This window comes from Planococcus citri, chromosome 3 (genome assembly GCF_950023065.1).
Source record: "Planococcus citri chromosome 3, ihPlaCitr1.1, whole genome shotgun sequence".
NCBI classification, from domain to species: Eukaryota; Metazoa; Arthropoda; class Insecta; order Hemiptera; family Pseudococcidae; genus Planococcus; species Planococcus citri.
In genome coordinates, this window is record NC_088679.1 from 28,611,315 (window position 1) to 28,630,021 (window position 18,707).

At 31.6% G+C, this 18,707-nt stretch overlaps 4 protein-coding genes across 10 annotated transcripts in view; 2 read left to right on the plus strand and 2 right to left on the minus strand.

The window, feature by feature from the left end:
- Nucleotides 1-1,087: 1,087 nt before the first annotated feature.
- Nucleotides 1,088-3,714, minus strand: LOC135840362 (uncharacterized protein C19orf47 homolog). 4 transcript variants are annotated; one of them, XM_065356852.1, is made up of 5 exons: nucleotides 3,505-3,714; nucleotides 3,200-3,399; nucleotides 3,044-3,104; nucleotides 2,895-2,963; nucleotides 1,088-1,576 (listed from the first exon to the last, which is right to left on the minus strand). In XM_065356852.1, the coding sequence occupies exons 1-5, from the start codon at nucleotides 3,515-3,517 to the stop codon at nucleotides 1,416-1,418; spliced, it is 504 nt and encodes a 167-aa protein (XP_065212924.1). In that variant the 5' UTR covers nucleotides 3,518-3,714; the 3' UTR covers nucleotides 1,088-1,415. The 4 variants fall into 4 exon arrangements, with proteins under 4 accessions (XP_065212924.1, XP_065212923.1, XP_065212926.1 ...); XM_065356851.1 differs by having other exon boundaries at nucleotides 3,044-3,107; nucleotides 3,505-3,713; XM_065356854.1 differs by having other exon boundaries at nucleotides 3,050-3,104; nucleotides 3,505-3,712.
- Nucleotides 3,715-6,725: 3,011 nt separating this feature from the next.
- On the minus strand, nucleotides 6,726-8,799 carry LOC135840361 (uncharacterized). Its single transcript, XM_065356850.1, has 5 exons — nucleotides 8,176-8,799; nucleotides 7,719-8,079; nucleotides 7,481-7,586; nucleotides 7,262-7,369; nucleotides 6,726-7,189 (listed from the first exon to the last, which is right to left on the minus strand). The coding sequence occupies exons 1-5, from the start codon at nucleotides 8,687-8,689 to the stop codon at nucleotides 6,983-6,985; spliced, it is 1,296 nt and encodes a 431-aa protein (XP_065212922.1). The 5' UTR covers nucleotides 8,690-8,799; the 3' UTR covers nucleotides 6,726-6,982.
- Nucleotides 8,800-10,624: 1,825 nt separating this feature from the next.
- Nucleotides 10,625-12,214, plus strand: LOC135840575 (uncharacterized). Its single transcript, XM_065357195.1, has 5 exons — nucleotides 10,625-10,825; nucleotides 10,923-11,404; nucleotides 11,589-11,688; nucleotides 11,803-11,907; nucleotides 11,993-12,214. Exons 1-5 carry the CDS (start codon nucleotides 10,625-10,627, stop codon nucleotides 12,212-12,214), a joined length of 1,110 nt encoding a protein of 369 aa, XP_065213267.1.
- Nucleotides 12,215-12,998: 784 nt separating this feature from the next.
- Nucleotides 12,999-18,707, plus strand: part of Wdr62 (WD repeat domain 62) — a 78,940-nt gene continuing 73,231 nt past the window's right edge. For 3 of the 4 annotated variants that reach the window (XM_065357437.1, XM_065357441.1, XM_065357439.1), the window contains exons 1-2: nucleotides 12,999-13,389; nucleotides 17,764-17,896. In XM_065357437.1, coding sequence (XP_065213509.1) covers nucleotides 17,786-17,896 — 111 coding nt within the window. In that variant the 5' untranslated portion in view covers nucleotides 12,999-13,389; nucleotides 17,764-17,785. The remainder of the gene's footprint in view (nucleotides 13,390-17,763; nucleotides 17,897-18,707) is intronic. The other variant, XM_065357438.1, reaches the window with a different exon arrangement.

Sequence of the window (18,707 nt, forward strand, 5' to 3'; positions counted from 1 at the left end):
TTTCGGTGCTTGAATATTTTATTAAGAATAATAAAGTAACTCTAGGTAAAAAGAAAGCTAAAAATTTGGGCAACGAAGTTATAGAGTCTCCACTCTCTTGAAATTTTATTTTTATAAGAAAGAAGGTATCGTTTAGGATTCTGAAAATTTTAGCGATTTTGGCATTTTTGGCAAAAAAAAGTAATATTTTGGTAATTTTGATAAAAAACTGCAATTCCGACAAAAAATCAAAAATTTCCAGAAATTTTGGCCAAAAAGAAGTTTTTTTTGCAATATTGACAAAATAATAGACTGTTTGGTAATTTTGATAAACAGAGATTATTTTGCAATTTTTACCAAAAAAAACAGAATTTCTGGAAATTTTGACCTCAAATTTTTTTGAAATTTTAGCAAAAAACGAGACTTCTCAGAAATTTTGATTTTTTAAAAAGTAGGTTTTTTTGCAATTTTGGCAAAAAATGAAACTTTGTGCAAAGTTTGATCAAAAAAGGTCTCTTTCTGCAATTATTTGGAAAAATATAATTCGTCATTGCGGCAGTGTTTATGGAATGATTTTCTCGAAATTCGTATGCAAAATTTCTATTATGAAGATAGGTACACCCCTGCATTTTTTCAAAATTTGAAATCGATTCACACTAACTCAAAATAGCCAATTTTGGTTTTTGCAAAGTACCTCTCCTTCTCGAACAGACAATAAAAACATAATTTATGTATTATGCTAAAAAATGTTGTGATTGTTTTTTTCTGTTTTCAAAAATTTGGGGAAGGGGGCTCAAAAATGCCAAGAATCTAAATCAGTTTAAATTTTGGAATTTGGTTCAAAATGAGATGTAGAATACTTCATACTTTTTTGTATTGATTTTAGATTTTAGAACCTCTCTCCCAAATTTGGTCCTCTTACGCATCATGCATCAAGTACTGGTGGTCAAGGGCTTTCTATTAAAAAAAAAAAATGGCTTCCTAAGTATAAATAGGGACTGAATGAGAGAGCATGCTGGACTTTTTTGGTTATTGTAGCTTTATAGTAATAATGATTTAAAGGATTTCACTCTCAATAACAATCAGCACGTAAACATTAGACAATAAATAACGTAACGAAAACTTTATAATTATAATCAAACAAGTACATAGATTAAGAAAAATGAAAATCACGTTTTACCTACGAATAAATAGTTGGAAAAATTTTCTTTGTAAGTATACATATCGTACTTATACATTATCAAAAAGAAACGTTTCCTCAAATACAGTATTATACATTGTTAAACATTAGACAATAAATATGTAACCTGGGTAACAAAAACTTAATACGAACAATTAGGATTAAACAAGTACATAGATTATAAGAGTAGGGAAAATCACTTTCTATGAATCAATAATTGGACATTTTTTTTTTACAATATCGTATTTACACATTATCAGCTAAAAAAAAACCAATCCAAACATAACATTTTTTTAATTTTACTGAAGTAGGAATAGAATTCTTCTGTTTCACCATGGTATAATAGGTATAACACGTGAACTACTTTAAAACATACCACCATGATCAACACTTCCACTAAGAATAGCAGAAATTCGCCTAAACAATCAAAATATCAAAACAAGGAATCAGATTATTATAAGAATATAATTATTAATCTACATTAATTATGAATTTATGACGTGTATCGTAATGTAAGTATGTAAATATATATTATTTTATGGAAGTAAAATGAAAATATTGAATTTTCTTCCATTTTGGAAAAAAGTGAAAAAAAAATATTATCACTTAATCAGGTGTTGGAAAATGAAGATCAACTATTTTTGTAATTGTTTGGTTCAATTATTATATTTTTCGAAGTTTTGAAAGAGCATGTTATATAGTCCGAGCGGAACGAGGGCAAAAGCTTTGAAAAATTTACAATTCGAAAAATAAAATGGCTTCATAAAGAATAATAGATTTTTTAAAACATTTTTTCAAATTTTTTTCAAGTTTTTTTTTACTGTAATAAATGTCATTTATTTTATTGACACTTATTTTCAGAAACAATAATTTCGTAAATCACGTTGTTTACTTTTTTAGTCAAAAATGTTCATTGTTTTCAAAAATATTCATATTTTTCAAAAAAATGCTGAGTTTTTTTGACGAAAATTTTTTTTGTCATACTTATCTCTCCAAAAACAATAAATTTATGCAATATTTTGTTCATTTTTTCAAATAAAACATGTTGATTTAATTCCCAAAAAAGTTAATTTTATCAAAAATAGTGATTGATTAAAAAAAAAATAAAAATAAAAAAGTTGAAATTTTCTATCTAAACGCTGATTTTTTTTATCAAAAATATTCACATTTTATTTTTTGTCAACATTGCCAATCTCAAAAATTGGCGAGTTGTAAAAAATATGTATGTTCCACAAACGTACCACAATACACAAAAAAATTACGAGTAGCAAGAAAAATCAATTAAATCAACTTGAGCGAATTTTTCAGAAAAGTTTGGAAATGCTCGTACGAAAAATGGAAATATTCAATGTAGAATATTATTGTATAGACTTATTTTTGGAAGATTTATATTGTGAATGTTGCTCAGATTTGTATACTTTCCAACACTGATTACACTTCTTTTGTCGATGTTAGTATTCATCCAATACAATAATAATTAGAAGGAATGTAAAAAGTAAAAATTAATTTTACCCCTCCTCCTGCGCACACACGCGTGCATAAAAAAATCATCAAGTATTTTTCAGCGTCGTTTTTTTAAATTGATTATTTTTTCAAAAAAAAATATGAGAACATTTGCCAACTTTTGTCATTCTAAAAGTTATTTTAGTTCCAAAAAAAGAGCCAGTTTGTCCGAACGAAGCGAGACCAAAAGCTTTCAAATATTTATAAATGCATAATGAAGACTTTTTCTTACGGCTATCGTCATCGAGTATTATTTCCCTGCACATCTCTTTCAGTTTAGAATATCCAGTGGCTAGTCCGGCTACGAAAAATAAGTTCGAATTAATTAGTTAGGTACTACAGTAAAATTTCAATTAAAGCGTTTTCAAATTGTACACTTACACGTACCTTTATTTTCTTGAATTTTTTTAGAACCGTTTGGTACGGAAATTTTAGTCTTGATGATCTGAAACCAAACATTTTGTGAATTTAGTATAAAGAAATCTGAAGTTTCAATTTGGCAAAACGAAAGTACCTATATAGGTACTTATTACGTACCTCTTCGTGGACATGTTTTGAATGACGAAGTATACGAATAACATCACCCATAATTGTGATCCCCATTTCATTTAAGTGGAATTCGTTTAATTCTCCCAACATGTCGTTTTTAATTCTGTGTTTGACGAATGTTTTCGCGTACTTCGCTACATCCGAAGCTGGATAAACACCAGCATTGCGAAAAAATCGAATCCAGTCCTCTGATATGAAAGAATAAAATGTCTATGGAGTTAAAAGTACATAGGTAGATGGTTGGTAATGAAACAAAAAAAATTAAAGAATATGAAAAATATGAAATAACTTACTCTTCGAGCTCATGGTGGAAGGGCATGTAAGGAAGAACGAATTTGGAAATTCGATGATTCTTTCAAGTTCAACTTTCCCATTTATAAATAATCACACATCAAAGATGAATATTTATTATCTCGTAGTTGATTATTAAAAATCATCGTTGAAAACAAAAACAAATGAAAATTCACGTGGCGTAATTCAATTTTTTTCCTCACGCAGGATGCGTCACGTGAGTCTTTTGGTCATTTGGTCGTTCCTTCTCCTTAGGTCCTTCGCGTTTGCCAGCCAAAGTGACTGGCGCAGTGTTCGTGTCAGAAGTCAAGAGTCACTCTAGCCGTGTTTGGAGCTTGATGTGACGTATCCTGGGTAGAAAAAAAATACGCTTTCCTGTATGGCCTTTTGCCTCTTATCAAATTTTATCTTATATCAACAATCAACAAATCGCGGGAACAAAATTGTTTGATTTTCACTTTTTAGTGTTTCAACCGATGTAGGCCTACATCAACTATTTGCGTAAATTCTGTAATTATTACGTCAATTTTTCATTCGCTGATTAAGCTATCATTTCAGGTAAAAATGAGCCCGTTTCTGTATTTGCATTTTGCAATTTCCGCAATTAATTCTATAGACGTAAAGACGTAACTAAATTCCTGAAAAAATTTCACCGACACGGCACCCCTCTTGTTTTTATCTACAAATTATTTTTAAACGCCCCCCCAATCTAAATATGAAAAAAAAATTGAAAAAAACAATAAACACGCACCTACCTAGTGGTGAAGGTTTCAAATTTTGTGGACCTATCTCCCCCCCAGGCAACGAGAACTGAATTTTGAACACTTATGGATATATTTCTAGGGTTGAAGTTAGTCGGAGAACCCGCATAAGGATCTATTATCTATTGCACCCCCCCGGTCAATCCTCCGGGACCATTTTTTTCTTACAGGAGGAGTCCTAAGGAACATTTCTAGCCCTTGTACTCAAAAAAAAGGTGGTCCTACTTACAAAATTGCGGCCATTTTGATTGACAGGTCAGTCGAAATCGCAGATTTTGCGTTCCAACATAGGACTTAACGACATTTTTTAAACCGTACAAATGTAGATCGAAAGATCAGGTAAAAATTTATTACCTGTCAAAATTTCAAGTGCTAAAGTGCCTTTTTCGATTTTTGGTGAATTTTTGAAAATCAAATTTAGGCCAAAAATGGGGGGGAAAATCAAAAGTTTACCAAATTGATCAATAGAAAGCTGAACTTTGGGATATACCCTATTTCCGACATGCCAAATCGATTGGAAACAGTTTCAACCCGTTTTGAGCAGTTCTGGAGCCTCCAGCAGATTTTTAAAACTCTAAATTTCCACAAAATTTCATCAAAAGGAGATGGAAAGCCGAAATTCACTCTGCACTCCAATTTTAACACCCTCTAAAGACGACTTCAGGTGGGTTTAAGTCATTTTGGAGCCTCCAGTGACTTTTTGAAAATTACTAGAGCCTCCAAGTAGATTTTTGAAACTTGAAATTTCCCAAAATTACATCCGGAAATTCATTCTGCAAACTAATTTCCATACGCTACGAAGTCGACTGCAGGTGGATTTCAAGTCATTTTGGAGCCTCCAGCGACTTTTTGAAAATTACTGGATTCTCCGCCAGATTTTTGAAACTTGAAATTCCCACAACATTTTATGAAATGGAGTTAGAAAGCCGAAATTTACTCTGCAAACTAATTTCAATGCGCTTCGAAGTCGACTGCTGGTGGATTTCGTCGTTTTAGAGCCTCCGGCGACTTTTTGAGAGATTGTATGGCGTTTTTTGGAAAATTGAAATTTAACAAGTTCAAGGTAGTCGTTTTGAAATTAGTTTGCACTTTGCAGAATGAATTTCGGCTTTCCATCCATCTTAATTGATGAAATTTTGGAAAATTTCAAGTTTCAAAAATCTACTGGAGGCTCCAGTAATTTGCAAAAAGTCACTGGAGGCTCCAAAATGACTTAAGCCCACCTGAAGTCGTCTTCAAAGGGTGTTAAAATTGGAGTATCTCCGTTTGATGAAATTTTGTGGGAATTTCGAGTTTCAAAAATCTGCTGGAGGCTCCAGAACTGCTCAAAACGGGTTGAAACTGTTTCCAATCGATTTTTCATGTCGGAAATAGGGTATATCCCAAATATCAGCTTTCTGGGTCAGTTTGGTAAAATTTTGATTTTTCCCCCATTTTTGGCCTAAATTTGATTTTCAAAAATTCGCCAAAAATCGAAAAAGGCACTTTAGCACTTGAAATTTTGACAGGTGATGAATTTTTACCAGATCTTTCGATCTACTCTTGCACGGTTTAAAAAATCAGCTGACCTGTCAATCAAAATGGCCGCCATTTTGTAAGTAGGGCCACCTTTTTTTTTTTTGAGTATAAGGGCTAGAAATGTTCCTTAGGATTCGAAAAAAGTTGTCCCGGAGGATCGAGGGGGGGTGCAATAGATCCTTATGCAGGCTCTCCAGTCACCAATTATATAGGGGAGCGACTTAACTCTCAGCTTATTGAAGGATTTGGAGTTTAGGTAGAAGTGATTTTACTAGACCATCGAAACGATTTCGAAAATAAAAAATGAGCAAAATCGAAGAACTCGATTTCATTTTTAGTTTGAGTTCAGGCTGCGCTGCGGTAGGAAAAAAAACATTTCTTCAAGTTCAATTTAATCGCATATTTACGGCGTTTTGAGTATGCAATTTTATTAACACCTACAAGTGAACGCATAACGTCGCGTTTTCAAGGCGTAGATTCGTAGATACCTACCACAACGCGTTTCTGAATCTAATTCAAAATACGTACGATTTCTGATCAGATCATAAATATCAAAATGCTGACGTTTGAGCTGACACACCACCTACTGCTTCAGCAGTAAAGTATTTTCAGCAGTCAACAGCACAGAAATAGCACTCGCACCGAGACCGACGAAAATAATTTTTAAAAAAACAAAAAACAAAACAGAAATCCAATATTTATGAAAAATGTTCACCTCTCGATCAATTTTCACGATAGCCATACATCTCAAAATTACTTTACTACGAGTAGGTAGGTAGGTAAGGATTTAAAATTCTAGACGATTTTTTTCATCATCAGCCATTTTTACAGGAACCAAAATTGAAATAGATATTTTAGTGAAAATTATAATAGGTCTGCTTACCTTTCTGTGAATTATTATACAAAGAAATTCATCTCAAGAAATATTTCATTTCAGAATCATTTAATTGCCCTATCGTCCGACAGATCGTTCTTAGTACATATAATAATAATGTAGGTAGGTATAACACGTCGCCTCATGTCGATCAGTATTACAAAGGAAATTGACAACAGGCTTGATAAAATATTCAATTTTTAATTTGTACATATATATTTTTTGCCTTCGCATGTTTGTTTGCTTTTCAGTGCTTGAATATTTTATTAAGAGTAATTAGTAACTCTAGGTAAAAAGAATCCATAAATTTGGGCAACAAAGTAACTTTTAGACAGACGTGTATAAGATATTGAAAAACGAATAAGACGTTTTTAAAACAGATGCAAATAATTGGTAAGACGCTATATGCTGTACTCCTGCCTTCATAACGATATCTTTTTGCGTTAAGCACATGAATGTGAGCATGGTGCTCCGATACTTGGCTGATTGCTCGTACCATTTGATATCGTATAGTTCATTTCTAACGGCAATATTCTGAAATTATCGAATAAATTAGTACCTATAACTTGTTCTTTGAATTTACTCAGTACTCAAGTTGATACTTACAATCGAGGTAATCACTTCTCCAAGATAACAATACAGTAATATGAATGCAATGACTACAGCAAGACCTTCCAATGCAGTAATGTAACTTGTCCAGCTCGCGTTTTCTTTCTAAAATGATCACAAAATGAATAATATGCAGTCTAGCTTTAGGGTACCCTAGATCATCAAAAAAAATAGGCGATATAATAAATTTCAAAATAAATAAAATTACACATTTACCTGGAGTAACACCACAACGTAAGCAATCAATGATAAATTACTAACGCTGTAAGCTAAACATCCGATAAATACCAAATTGTAGCATTTAATAAAGTTTCGTATGAACCTAGAAAATTCATTGCACATATAAAAACATGGAATTTGTAGAAACCCAATTTTAATATCCATATTGATTAATGTTAAACTTTCCAACTCAGGCTTAAAATATCTCAAAAACAACTTGAGACAATAATCTTACAAATTGATCAAAATATGATGCTTAATGCAATCCTGCAAATACTCCAACAGTAATTCATCATACGACTTGTTCCCTCCGCTGTTGGCTGACAGCATTTGAAATATTGGCGATTCGTTGCTCATACTTTCCCAGTAGGCGTAAACGACGATATTACTCAACGAAGTGCACAAATTTGTTTTCTGTATACGAATTTCTATCACGAAGTATACGACAAAAATGAAATTTCCCAAGATCGGTACCATTAACGAAGTGACTTGAATAAATTGTAATCCAAATGTTAAAGAATACGAAACAACGTTGCTTATTTGCCAAGGATACCAACTAGGTAAGATAAGAGTTTCATCACTACCAGCTTCAGCGTCTATTGAAAAAAAAAAAAAAAAAAAAAAAAAACTCGAATATTTATGAAGCAAATATGTAAAAGCATCACGTAATGGACTAGGTGAAAAAAACATACCTGAAAATATAAAATGCAGTAAAGGCGATATGACCGTACTGGAAAAATGCACCAAACAAGTCGTAGTACCAAACTTGACAAAAAAATTCTTGAACTTATCATCAGCCGTCATGTAATTCCTCATCACTAAACTCTTCTCGTAAAAGCCGGAAAAATAATCGTCCTTTATTTTAACCATCTCGACGATATATTTCTGACGCACGAAGATGAAAAATGTAGCGAAATTCAAAAACACCGAATGAAGTATGAATACCAACGCTTGTATAATATCACCGATCGAATTGAGAAAAAAACAATGCAAAAATTGACTAGAAACCGACGTTATAAAAAACGTTATCAAAATTTTGAACCAGAATTCACGTATGAATTTATTCTGGTATTCTTGAGGAATTCCCACACTGCTGACGAAAAATTTCAAAAATCTTTCTACGATTTTTTCATTCTCATTTTGTATTTTATCTACTTTGGCGATCACAAGGCCTTCCAAAGCGTCGGTTGATACTGGATTCGCCATATTTTTTGAACAGGAAAAAAATCACGACTTGGTACCTACATAAAATTACATTTTGTATGAATCTCACAAAACAGATGAGTCGAATTCGAAGTATTCGCGACAAATGCAGTTTTTAGGTAGGTATAAGTACCTATGGAAGGATTCACACAGAGGTAATGAACTTGGTACATTGTGCAATATTTTAATTGTTTATTGTAAAGCATCATAAAAGGTTATAAATAATTCAAATTGAACGTATTTTCGTTACGTAATTGCACAAGAGTAATTGCAGGTAGGTCCTCGCTTTGTTTACTCAAATTCGTTGGTTTATTTGCCATTGTTGTTTATCTTTTCCAAAAATTCATTGATTCGATGTCTCATTATTTTATTTGAGTAGTTGTACACGAACTTATGTTTTCTGACCCTGATTGCTCAATCTGGGAAAACTTACAGAGGTACATACTCACGCATAACCTGCACCCAAAATTATAACTACCAAAACATAAGCCAATATTTAAAGATTTTTTTTGCAAAAATAAAAAAAGGCACTGATCAGAGATCACTGAAAAGTTTCAATATGTCAAAAATGTATATCTACATGATCTAAAAATTCAACCATAGATATAATGGCATCATTCTTCAAATAACCAAAAAATAAAATAAAAATATTTTTTAAATGATACCAACGTTTTTAAAAAAGTGTTCAAAAATCTGTTACAGTTTGAAAAAAATATTATGAAAAAACAAAAATGTAAGTTCCTAATAAGAATAAATACCTAGCTGCACAAACTTTTTTTTTTTTTTTTAATTTTGGATTTGATAAATGTAATTTACTCGTACCTAAGGTGACGAGACCATAAACCATGATAAAATCTATCAAAATATTTAAATATTTTAAGGATCAAGAGTTTACAAAAGTCATCATAAATGGAATGAAAATCTTGGTCGGTTTTCAAAATGGTCAAATGTTTATAGAAAAAAATAGAAACATGATAGAAATGCTACAAAAATTTGGTTGAGATTAAAAGTTCTGAAAGAAAGTAGATCCGTTCAAATTTTCAGCTAAAATTCACATCAATTTCTGTCATTCTTATAGCATTTCAATTCTAATTTTGAAATTTTCCAGCATTTTTGAAAAGTTTTGAAATGGACCTACCTATTTTTAAAATCAGGGTTTGGTAATTTAATTTACGTAAGTTTTCATTTAAAATGAAACCAATGACTTTACAGGTACAGAAAAATCACTGATTTTTTTGCAATTTAAATTTTGCTAAAAAATAAACAAAATCCTTGGAATTATGACATTAGGTAGATGGATATTTACTACGCCGAAATTATACGTTTTCCCTTGAAAGGGTCAAATAGGTGAAAGAGTTTAACATTAAAAAGGGATATATTTTGATTATTGTGCAATTTTATTTTTAAAAAACTTTGATTACTATTAGGCCGAAATACCAAATCAATACCTACTAAAAGAAAAAAATAAGGGCGTTCACAATACAAAACATTTCTTTTATACAAATGTCGCAATACAATTAGGTACCTATACACGAATTGTGTGCAAACCATCCACACATACATTTACCTACCTCATCCAAGTAACCATCATCAAAAGGGTACCTTCAAGTTTTAAGGGAAAAAATAAAACTTTTTTGCAATGAATAAGTACCTACCCTTCGCCGAAAAAAAATTATAGGTTCTTTTAAATTAAAAATCAGAAAAATAATTTGTTTTCAGTTGAGCCAAGTAGGCACCAACACGAATCATTGTGTGTTTTCTCAGTCTGGCTAGAATATTGTAAGAATGACTATGATAAGAAAATTAACGTTTAATCGAGAAATAACTTATTTGACTCTTTATTCGATTAATTTAAATGGTTGTTTCCCGATACATGCTCAAGCTCATGTACTTATTCGATATGTATGGGTGATTTTTGCGACGATAGAATGTTTTTATATGAGTGGATTAAGCATAGTTGAAGCTTTCTTGAAAAATTATGGGTTTTTAATAAACATAACGATTGTTTTAAATGTACTGACATCTTGTGTATGTTACATCGCTCCGATCATATCACTTTACAGTAGGAAGAAGTTGATCAAGTTAATTAAACTGATTGATACGGGATTTTACACCTATTCAGATGAGGATATATTCCAGGTAGGCAATTTTGAAACAATATTTTTCAAGTTTCTAAATAGATAGGCAGATAATTATTTAGGAACCTAGTTTACATTTTAATCTATCCTTTATTTAGACATCAGAATACTCAGCGAAAGATTTACTCTTCAAGGAATTCATGGTATGTGCATTCGTCTGGGTCACATACATCGGTATGACCTTAACTCCTCTAGTGGTCACTTTGCTGCTCGAAGATCACGAAAATTCAGTTTTCGACTTACTATACGTTGCCTGGGTACCATTTGGAATTGAAACCGGACAGCAGTTCTTTTTCAGCTACATTTTACAATTCATCAGCACTATTCCTTTGTACACATCATTCTGCAGTAAAATACTGTTCACTAATAACATCAGCATAGAATTCGAATACCAATGTGAAAAGCTGAAATACGCCTTGAGGACGATTTGCCAGAGAGTTTCAAATAAATTTGAAATGAGTGATACGATCAGTAATGCAAACGCTTACTCTGCTAATGGTTCAAAATTTGTGTTTTGCGATGAAGATGAATTCTTGCGAAAGTTTTCCGAATGCGTGAAACACTACAGACAATTGCAAAAGTAATTTGAAGTAGAAATATCTATATTTAATAAAGCTTCTATGGTCCCAAAAAATTAATTGAATTAGTTTTCAAATTACATTTCGGTTATCTCTCAATCCACAACCAGTTGCCATTTGCCAAACTATGCCACTTCGAGTTGAATAATCGACGGAGATTAATAATTTAATCATTGGACATTTCAGATGCTTGGATTACTTCAGTGAATGGTTCAATTTGATATTTTCTTGCGAATTGACCTACGGATTCGTGAGTTTTGCATTAATCGGATATGTCATGATAACAGTTAGTAAATTTATTTATTAAAATACGACTCATTAATTTTTCTTTTTTGCAATTACCTACAAATAATAAATAGGTACCTAGCTACCTACTTATTTTCGTGAAACCTTCTTCCAGGGAACCGGTAACACTGCAACAGATGGAAAATACGTTTGCTTATTAGGCTTATTCGGGGGGCAACTTTGTTATCAATGTGTCGCAGGGGAAATAATATTCACTATTGTAAGTGAACCGTTTCTGTACACAATTAATTTCTTTCTTTCATCTTACCTCACTCTAATCTCTGATCAATATTTATTTTCATTAGGAAGAAACAATTATAGATGAACTATACAATATTGCATGGTACGAACAAACACCTAAAGTAAAAAAGTGTGTGCAATTATTTCTCAACGAATTACAACAACAAAGAAAACTACGAGGATTCAAAATATTTCCAGCATCAATTCCAATTTTTGCTTCAATCGCCAGAACTTCGTATTCCTACTTGAATTTACTGAGCAAAATGATGCATAAAGTTAATAATTAGTATCAAAAGTGGTGGGTATTGATTTTGAATCTGGCATTTGATAGCATAGCTAGATCAGATTTTACTTCAATTTTCGCTTACTTTTGTTTTAAATGGATACGAATTGTATGATCGAAAATTTAATTAAAAATAAAGATCACGAGAATTAACTCATTTATTTGTGAGAAAAAGGTTGTAATGAAACAAAAAGTCTTAAAATCGATGTACAATGTACATTGACAACTTTTGACTTCGAGACCTTCGAGTAATCAGCTACAAACATTAATTAATTCGTTCATAGGTAATACAAAATAAATTTGAGACGAATGCATCAATTCATTTCATACTGAACATTGAGCATTCATTCGTATTTCAGTGAAACATTTTTGCTGGCAAATATAAAAGTTGTGATTGTGAATTATTATCTACTAGGTACAAATTTTTCAACGAATTTTTTTTACAATAAATTAAACTTACTTAATTAAGATTTAGATTTTAAGAAATAAATCACATACCTACTAGACTAGATTAATTTGGTTAATTTTAATTATTAAAAAAAAAAAAAAGTAAAAACTTACGAAAAAACTGCTTGGATTTGATTTTTGGCCAAACTTTTGTTTTTTATGAGAACTTGAATTTGAATCTGGCAAATAGAACGTTTTGATATAGGATTTCAATACATCTTAAAGAGTTATTTCCAAGATCGTTTTTTAGTAACGTTTGACGAACGAACGATGGCGTTTTCGATGTTTTCGTTGATCAAGTTTTATCTTTTATCAACAAATCGTGGAAAAAATTGTTGAAGTTTGATTTTGATTTTCAGTTTCAACCGATTTAAATTGCTTTGATGAAAAATTCGTAATTTTCGTGCGAGTGTTTTCGGTTGAATTAATTTTATAATTTTGAAAGAAATGCTTCTCTGTTGTATAATTGTAGTATAATTTTCTCCCATGTACGTATACATTTTCAGTGAGAATACAAGTGATGTGTTAAATTCGAGTATTCAGTGTCTTAAATTTTATCAGCTTTAGAAAATTTTTCATATTTGTGATAGTGTTTTTTGCGTGTAAATTTTATGTGTATTTCGTCAATTTTTCGTGTACTTCGCTTGCTATTTAGTTTCCTATTGTTCATTCACTGATAAGCTATGATTCAATGGTCGAAAATCTGATGTCCTAACGCCACATCCAATTCAGGTAAAAATTAGCCCATCGTATATATTTCCATGACTCACTTATTATTTCTCTAAACTATAATACGATCCTCTTTCTTTACACTCGTTAGACATTTACAAGCACGTACTCAAACTCCTATCTCCTACACCTTGTCCATATTTGAGTACCACTGATGCGTTATGGTTATTGTAGCCAAAAAATCCATTATTTCGTTAGTTTTTAATTTAAAAAAAAAAGAAGAGAAATACTCTTCGTACGAACGTATCGAAGCAAAGGGAACCTGATGGTCAATTTTGAGCATGTATTATGAAAGAATCACAATGAAGAAAAAAAAAGACATAACAAATAAAAGCAACTGGCGTGCGTGTAATTTGTTAGATTACCACGACGAACTATGTCCGTGATTAATACTATTATTATTATGTGTAATAATAATAACATAGGCTACAATATATTGCCTGTAGCCAAGGTTGATGGCCCCATTCAAAAAAACCGTTTTACGATGACAATAAAACTAATTTTATTCTCGTTATACTATCTCAAATTCAATCATAGGTGTTGATCGTCGTACGAAGATGATGATGCTGCCAAAGTTTTATATTTTTTAAATTATTATACCTTTCAAAAGCCTATTCTTTGCTGGATAACTGTACTATATTTTGTCGTATACTAAATTTTTTACCATCAAGGATAAATTTTGCCCATTGTGAAGAAGAAAATTGCATAATTGAAAATTTCAACTAGACAGAAAATTGCACGTTGCTTAAATACCTCGTAATTATTTCAATTACTATCATTCATCTGATGTATGTAAAATTGCAAAATCGTGATTTGAATTGATAATCTGTTATGGCAACCCAACGATTGAAAAAGAAGAAATTACGAATTATAAAAATTAATTGATGTAAATCGAGGCTCTTTTATGATGATTAATGAAGCTAACCTTTCACAAGAACGAAACTACTGCCGAAATATTATCAAATCTTCAATCTTTTGATGTCCTGCTCTGTCCCTTTTAGTAAAATTGTTCGTGTAATCTAATTTTTTAATCGTGGAATCTATGGGATGAAAAAAATTGCGCTCATCGTATACGCGACGACTTATCACTCATTCGTGTTCTCATTGTACCACAATAGCCACAAGTTCTCAGAGGCATATAGTAATAGTAATGCAAGAAATAACCTCGTCTTCGGACGCGTAACAAGTTTAATTTGAACGAAAATCAAGTGTAACGTAATTATTGCATTGTATGATTGCGTTTGCGGAAAAATACGTATAGTTCTGTCTCTGTTATAGAATCGTCGAGTATAATAATATTGCATATTCTACTGGAATTCCGCGTTGCATAGGCACATATTTCAAATTTTCTCGTTTATTGTAGCAATATCGAAGGAAATTTTAGTAAGGTTCGGTTTTTGCAAAATGAAATAGAACAACACAGTAGCTGCGAGTAAATTCAAGTTCAAGACGTCGAAGGTCCTTACCGAATCGTTCAAGGTTTTGTTCTGGTTAGAAAGATGGACGAAGCAGTCGATTTCGGCAAGCTTCAATTTTAAGTATCAGAGCGTAAATTTTTGAATTGTTTCGTCAAATTTTTGGAAATGAAGGATTCTATTTATGGTTCTAAGGCTTCGAAAAATTCCTCACCAGTTCTGAATCAGTGTTCTTCCAGTTTACTTGAATTTTGTGGGCTTAGATTTGGAAATTCGAACTGTTTTCTTCATCTTAAAACGAATCTTTGAGTCGAAAACGAATCGAGGGAAATTTATGGATTGGAGATGAAATATTTCATCTTCCAACCATGTATATCTTCTCTTGGATATTCATCACCAGTATTTACGAAAAAATTGTATATTAAATGATACAAATTACAGTAAGAGCTGAGACTCTGGGAAAGAAAGGGCTGGATGAGTATAATAGAAAATTTATCCTACTCCATCCCCTTCTCCTCGTGGCTCATACGACACGTTTTTTCAATTTTTTTTATCATGACGCGTCCGAATAAGAATTCGGACTTCAAGAGTCGAAAATAAATCCTAAAAACGTGTTTTCCCCAGAAATTTCCAAAAGTCTCGCTTTTTGCCAAAATTCTCCTCAAAAAATTCATTTTTTACTAAAAAGTTGTTAGAAAGACTGACTTTTTTTTGGACAAAAATTCCAAAAAAGTAGAACTATTTTGCCAAAAATTATACTCCAAAGTGAAAATTGTTGCTTCTTTAACAAAAATTCAAAATGGCTCAATTTTTTTCAAAAATTACCAAAATGCCTCACTTTTGTCAAAATTTTCCAAAAAAGCTGTATTTGATTAAAATTGTCAAAATTTTGCTTTTTCGCCTGAAATGGCCAAAAATTCTCACTTTTATGTCAAAAGTCGTCAAAAAGTTTTGCTTCATTTCCAAAAAGTTGCAAAACAGCCGTCACTTTTCTGGTAAAAATTTGGAAAAAGAAGGTACATTTTTTTGTCAGTGGTCGCTAAAAAATCGTACTTTTTACTTAAATTTGTTGGATTTTTCTAGTTTCAATCGAGTTCCATTACTTACATTATTTTATTAGATTTTGATTCGAACGTCTTTAGTCTTTACTGTGTTGTATTTTTTCTTACATTTTTAATTGAAATGTTCTGGCTTTTTTGTGATTTTTTTTCAACATTAAAATGATTTGCTTGTGTCTTGCAACTCTTTTAGTTACTTTTAAAAATTTTTTTGGTTATCATAGTTGCTTTTTTTGGAAAAAATTGAGTGTGAGCCCTATTGTTGATAATCCTAAAGGCAAATGAGTTTTAAAAATGTCATTATGAAAAGAAAATTAGGGGAGAGGCACAAATTTTGTTGGGGATGTCCCCCAAAAGTGCTCAACAGTATACCAAAAAATTTGAAAAAATCCACTCTCATGAGCTGACAGAAATTTTTTATTTTAAATTGTAGAAATAGGAAAATATCTAACCAATCAAGAGATCAGGGAGCCTGCATTCCGAAACATTCCTCTCAGAAATTTTTTGATAGATGAAAAAGAGTCGAAAAAAGTTTTGATCTTTTTCAAATGATTTCCAAAGAATTTTTTTTGATAGAGAAGAATTACATAAGAGTTTTTACTCTTTTTGAAGAAGAGATAAACTCATAATTTCACTCTTCTGATGAAAGATTTGAAAAGAGTCGAGTTAAACTTGGAAAAAAAGAGTCATCTCTTTTTTTTTTTTTTTTTTTTTGAAGAGAGTGTCCATCTTTGGCCTATTTTCTATCTAAATATCAACTTTGCAGCAAGAGTGTTTTTAAAGGATACAAATCTGTAGTTGGAAACCTTCAACAAATTCTCTTTTTGAGAAGTAAAAAAATCATGAAAATAGGTTAAACGCCGTTGAAATTCTCATAAACCTGGAGCAGTGGTGGGTCACTCATTAATTCTGTGTTCATATATTTAGCCTTAAAAATACCTAAAAGGACTCCAAAAATTATGCTAAATCAAAAACATTTCGACCGCAACCAAAAGCTCCCAAAAGAAAGAAATGGAGTTGAGCCCGTTTCTCTTAAACTTCTTTATCAGAATAGCAAAACTTCCAAGTTTAACTCTTTTTCAAAAAAACAAAACAAAACTCCTTTTCCATCACAAGAGATTCTTTTGAACTCATCTGAAAGAGTGTGGAACTCCTTTCAACTCTTTTTTCAATTTTTCCAAATTTAAACGCTTTTTTGAGTGAAAAAAATTCAAGATCAAATCCTACTTACCAACATCACAATATCAGAACTTGAGAATTTTCCAAAATATTTTTGAAATTCACCTCGAAAAGATATTTTAGAAGTGTATTTGAACTCTTCAGAACACTTTTCTGAGAAAGTTCGAATTCTCTGATTCTTTCAGACTCTTTTTGAAAACTCTGAGTTTTTTTAAGAGTCAAGAGTTTTCAAAAAACCTCAGTACCCTACATGAAATGTCTTGAATGTCAGATAAATTCTAAAACGTGAAAATTATTGAAGATGAATTAGGGGACTTGATATTGAGATGTGTGGAACAAGTCATTTAGTCTGTTGATAAAGCCTCTTTAGAGGGCTACAAGCATCACTGATGTTGAATTGCTTTCAAATATGTACATAAATTTAAAAGCGTCACTTAATTATTAGACTTTTACTACCCCTTTTGAAAATTTTAAGGTATTAATGTGCGGGCTTATCATTCGTGGAACTTGAATTTCAGCTCGTTTAGTAAAGTTCAATGTTATCTGTGAAAAAGCTCAAATCTGATTGTAAGAAAGATTGAATTTGAGTGTTTGTAAGATCATAAAACGGATTTTAGTCTATCTCTTTGTAATATTTTAATCACCGATTAATATTGTAATAACTACATATAAATAAGTATATTTTTTTGAAGAAAATTTAATAAACTATTAATTTTTGATTTCAGATACATTGCGAATGTCACCAAAATGGATATCAACGATTCTCGGAATTCGATGTCTTCCAAACAAGAACGTCTCATTGTCTGCCCGAAACGGAAACAGAGCAAATGGGATGACAAAAATCAAAATAAAGTCAAGGTTAGTATCATTTCGAAAATCAATTTCCTCTCAAAAATATACCTTCTTCTTAGCACCTATAGGTACCTACGATAAGCATCCGAGTTCCCGACTTGGGATTCGTGTTCCAAAGATGCGAGTCGAATAACTAATCATCTGCGTAAAAATGCGTAACCTTGCGGCCACAATGCGCGTATTTTCTCGAAATCATTCTTATATCCAGACTCGATACAAACTAATCATTACACAGATATAGATTTTTAACGTGTTTTTCCCATTTTTAATGAAACGTTTCGTTTGCTACATCGTTGTTGTTGATATGTTGAGGTCGCGACCCAAAATACTCACACTCGTAATCGTAAAAGTAAGAAAAAAATACCTCATTCCAAACCGCAGAGAAGAGAAATTTTTTCATACAAAAGTACACGTAAACCAGTTTCACGTTTGAAAATAGCCTCATTTTTTCAAAAGAACTTCCTCCCTGTGTGGACAAAAAAAATCATCGAAGCGCGATGAATTCGAGCTTGTTGCCAAGGGATCATATCAATATAGAAGTTTATTTACATATTGTCAAGGGGGTCCGATAATGTACCTACGACACGAGCAATTAATTGTGCCAATTATTTTTTAACATCCTGTAATGCGTATTCGTATAAACTCGTTCAAAATGAGCGGAAATTAAAACAAAACGGAGTATTCGCCTGGTTTTCTTTTTTGTTGTAAATGGCATACGTACATTACGTATACATATCGTACACATATTATGATGTTTTCGTGTAATGTGTGTATTGTGTCGTCGAAGCACATATCGTTCGCCCCTCATTCTCACTCC

Excerpts from the sequence above, each read along its gene's own strand:
- LOC135840362 (XM_065356851.1), bottom strand. Across the intron at positions 3,108-3,199 it reads CAAAACATGTCCACGAAGAG|ATCATCAAGACTAAAATTTC; the intron begins GTACGTAATAAG and ends GTTTGGTTTCAG. Across the intron at positions 2,964-3,043 it reads TCAAGAAAATAAAGGTACGT|CCGGACTAGCCACTGGATAT; the intron begins GTAAGTGTACAA and ends TATTTTTCGTAG.
- LOC135840361 (XM_065356850.1), bottom strand. The coding sequence starts at position 8,689 with ATGGCGAATCCAGTATCAACCGACGCTTTGGAAGGCCTTGTGATCGCC. Across the intron at positions 8,080-8,175 it reads ACTGCATTTTATATTTTCAG|ACGCTGAAGCTGGTAGTGAT; the intron begins GTATGTTTTTTT and ends TTTTTTCAATAG. Across the intron at positions 7,370-7,480 it reads ACGTTGTGGTGTTACTCCAG|AAAGAAAACGCGAGCTGGAC; the intron begins GTAAATGTGTAA and ends TGATCATTTTAG.
- LOC135840575 (XM_065357195.1), top strand. The coding sequence starts at position 10,625 with ATGAGTGGATTAAGCATAGTTGAAGCTTTCTTGAAAAATTATGGGTTT. Across the intron at positions 10,826-10,922 it reads CAGATGAGGATATATTCCAG|ACATCAGAATACTCAGCGAA; the intron begins GTAGGCAATTTT and ends TCCTTTATTTAG. Across the intron at positions 11,405-11,588 it reads CACTACAGACAATTGCAAAA|ATGCTTGGATTACTTCAGTG; the intron begins GTAATTTGAAGT and ends TGGACATTTCAG.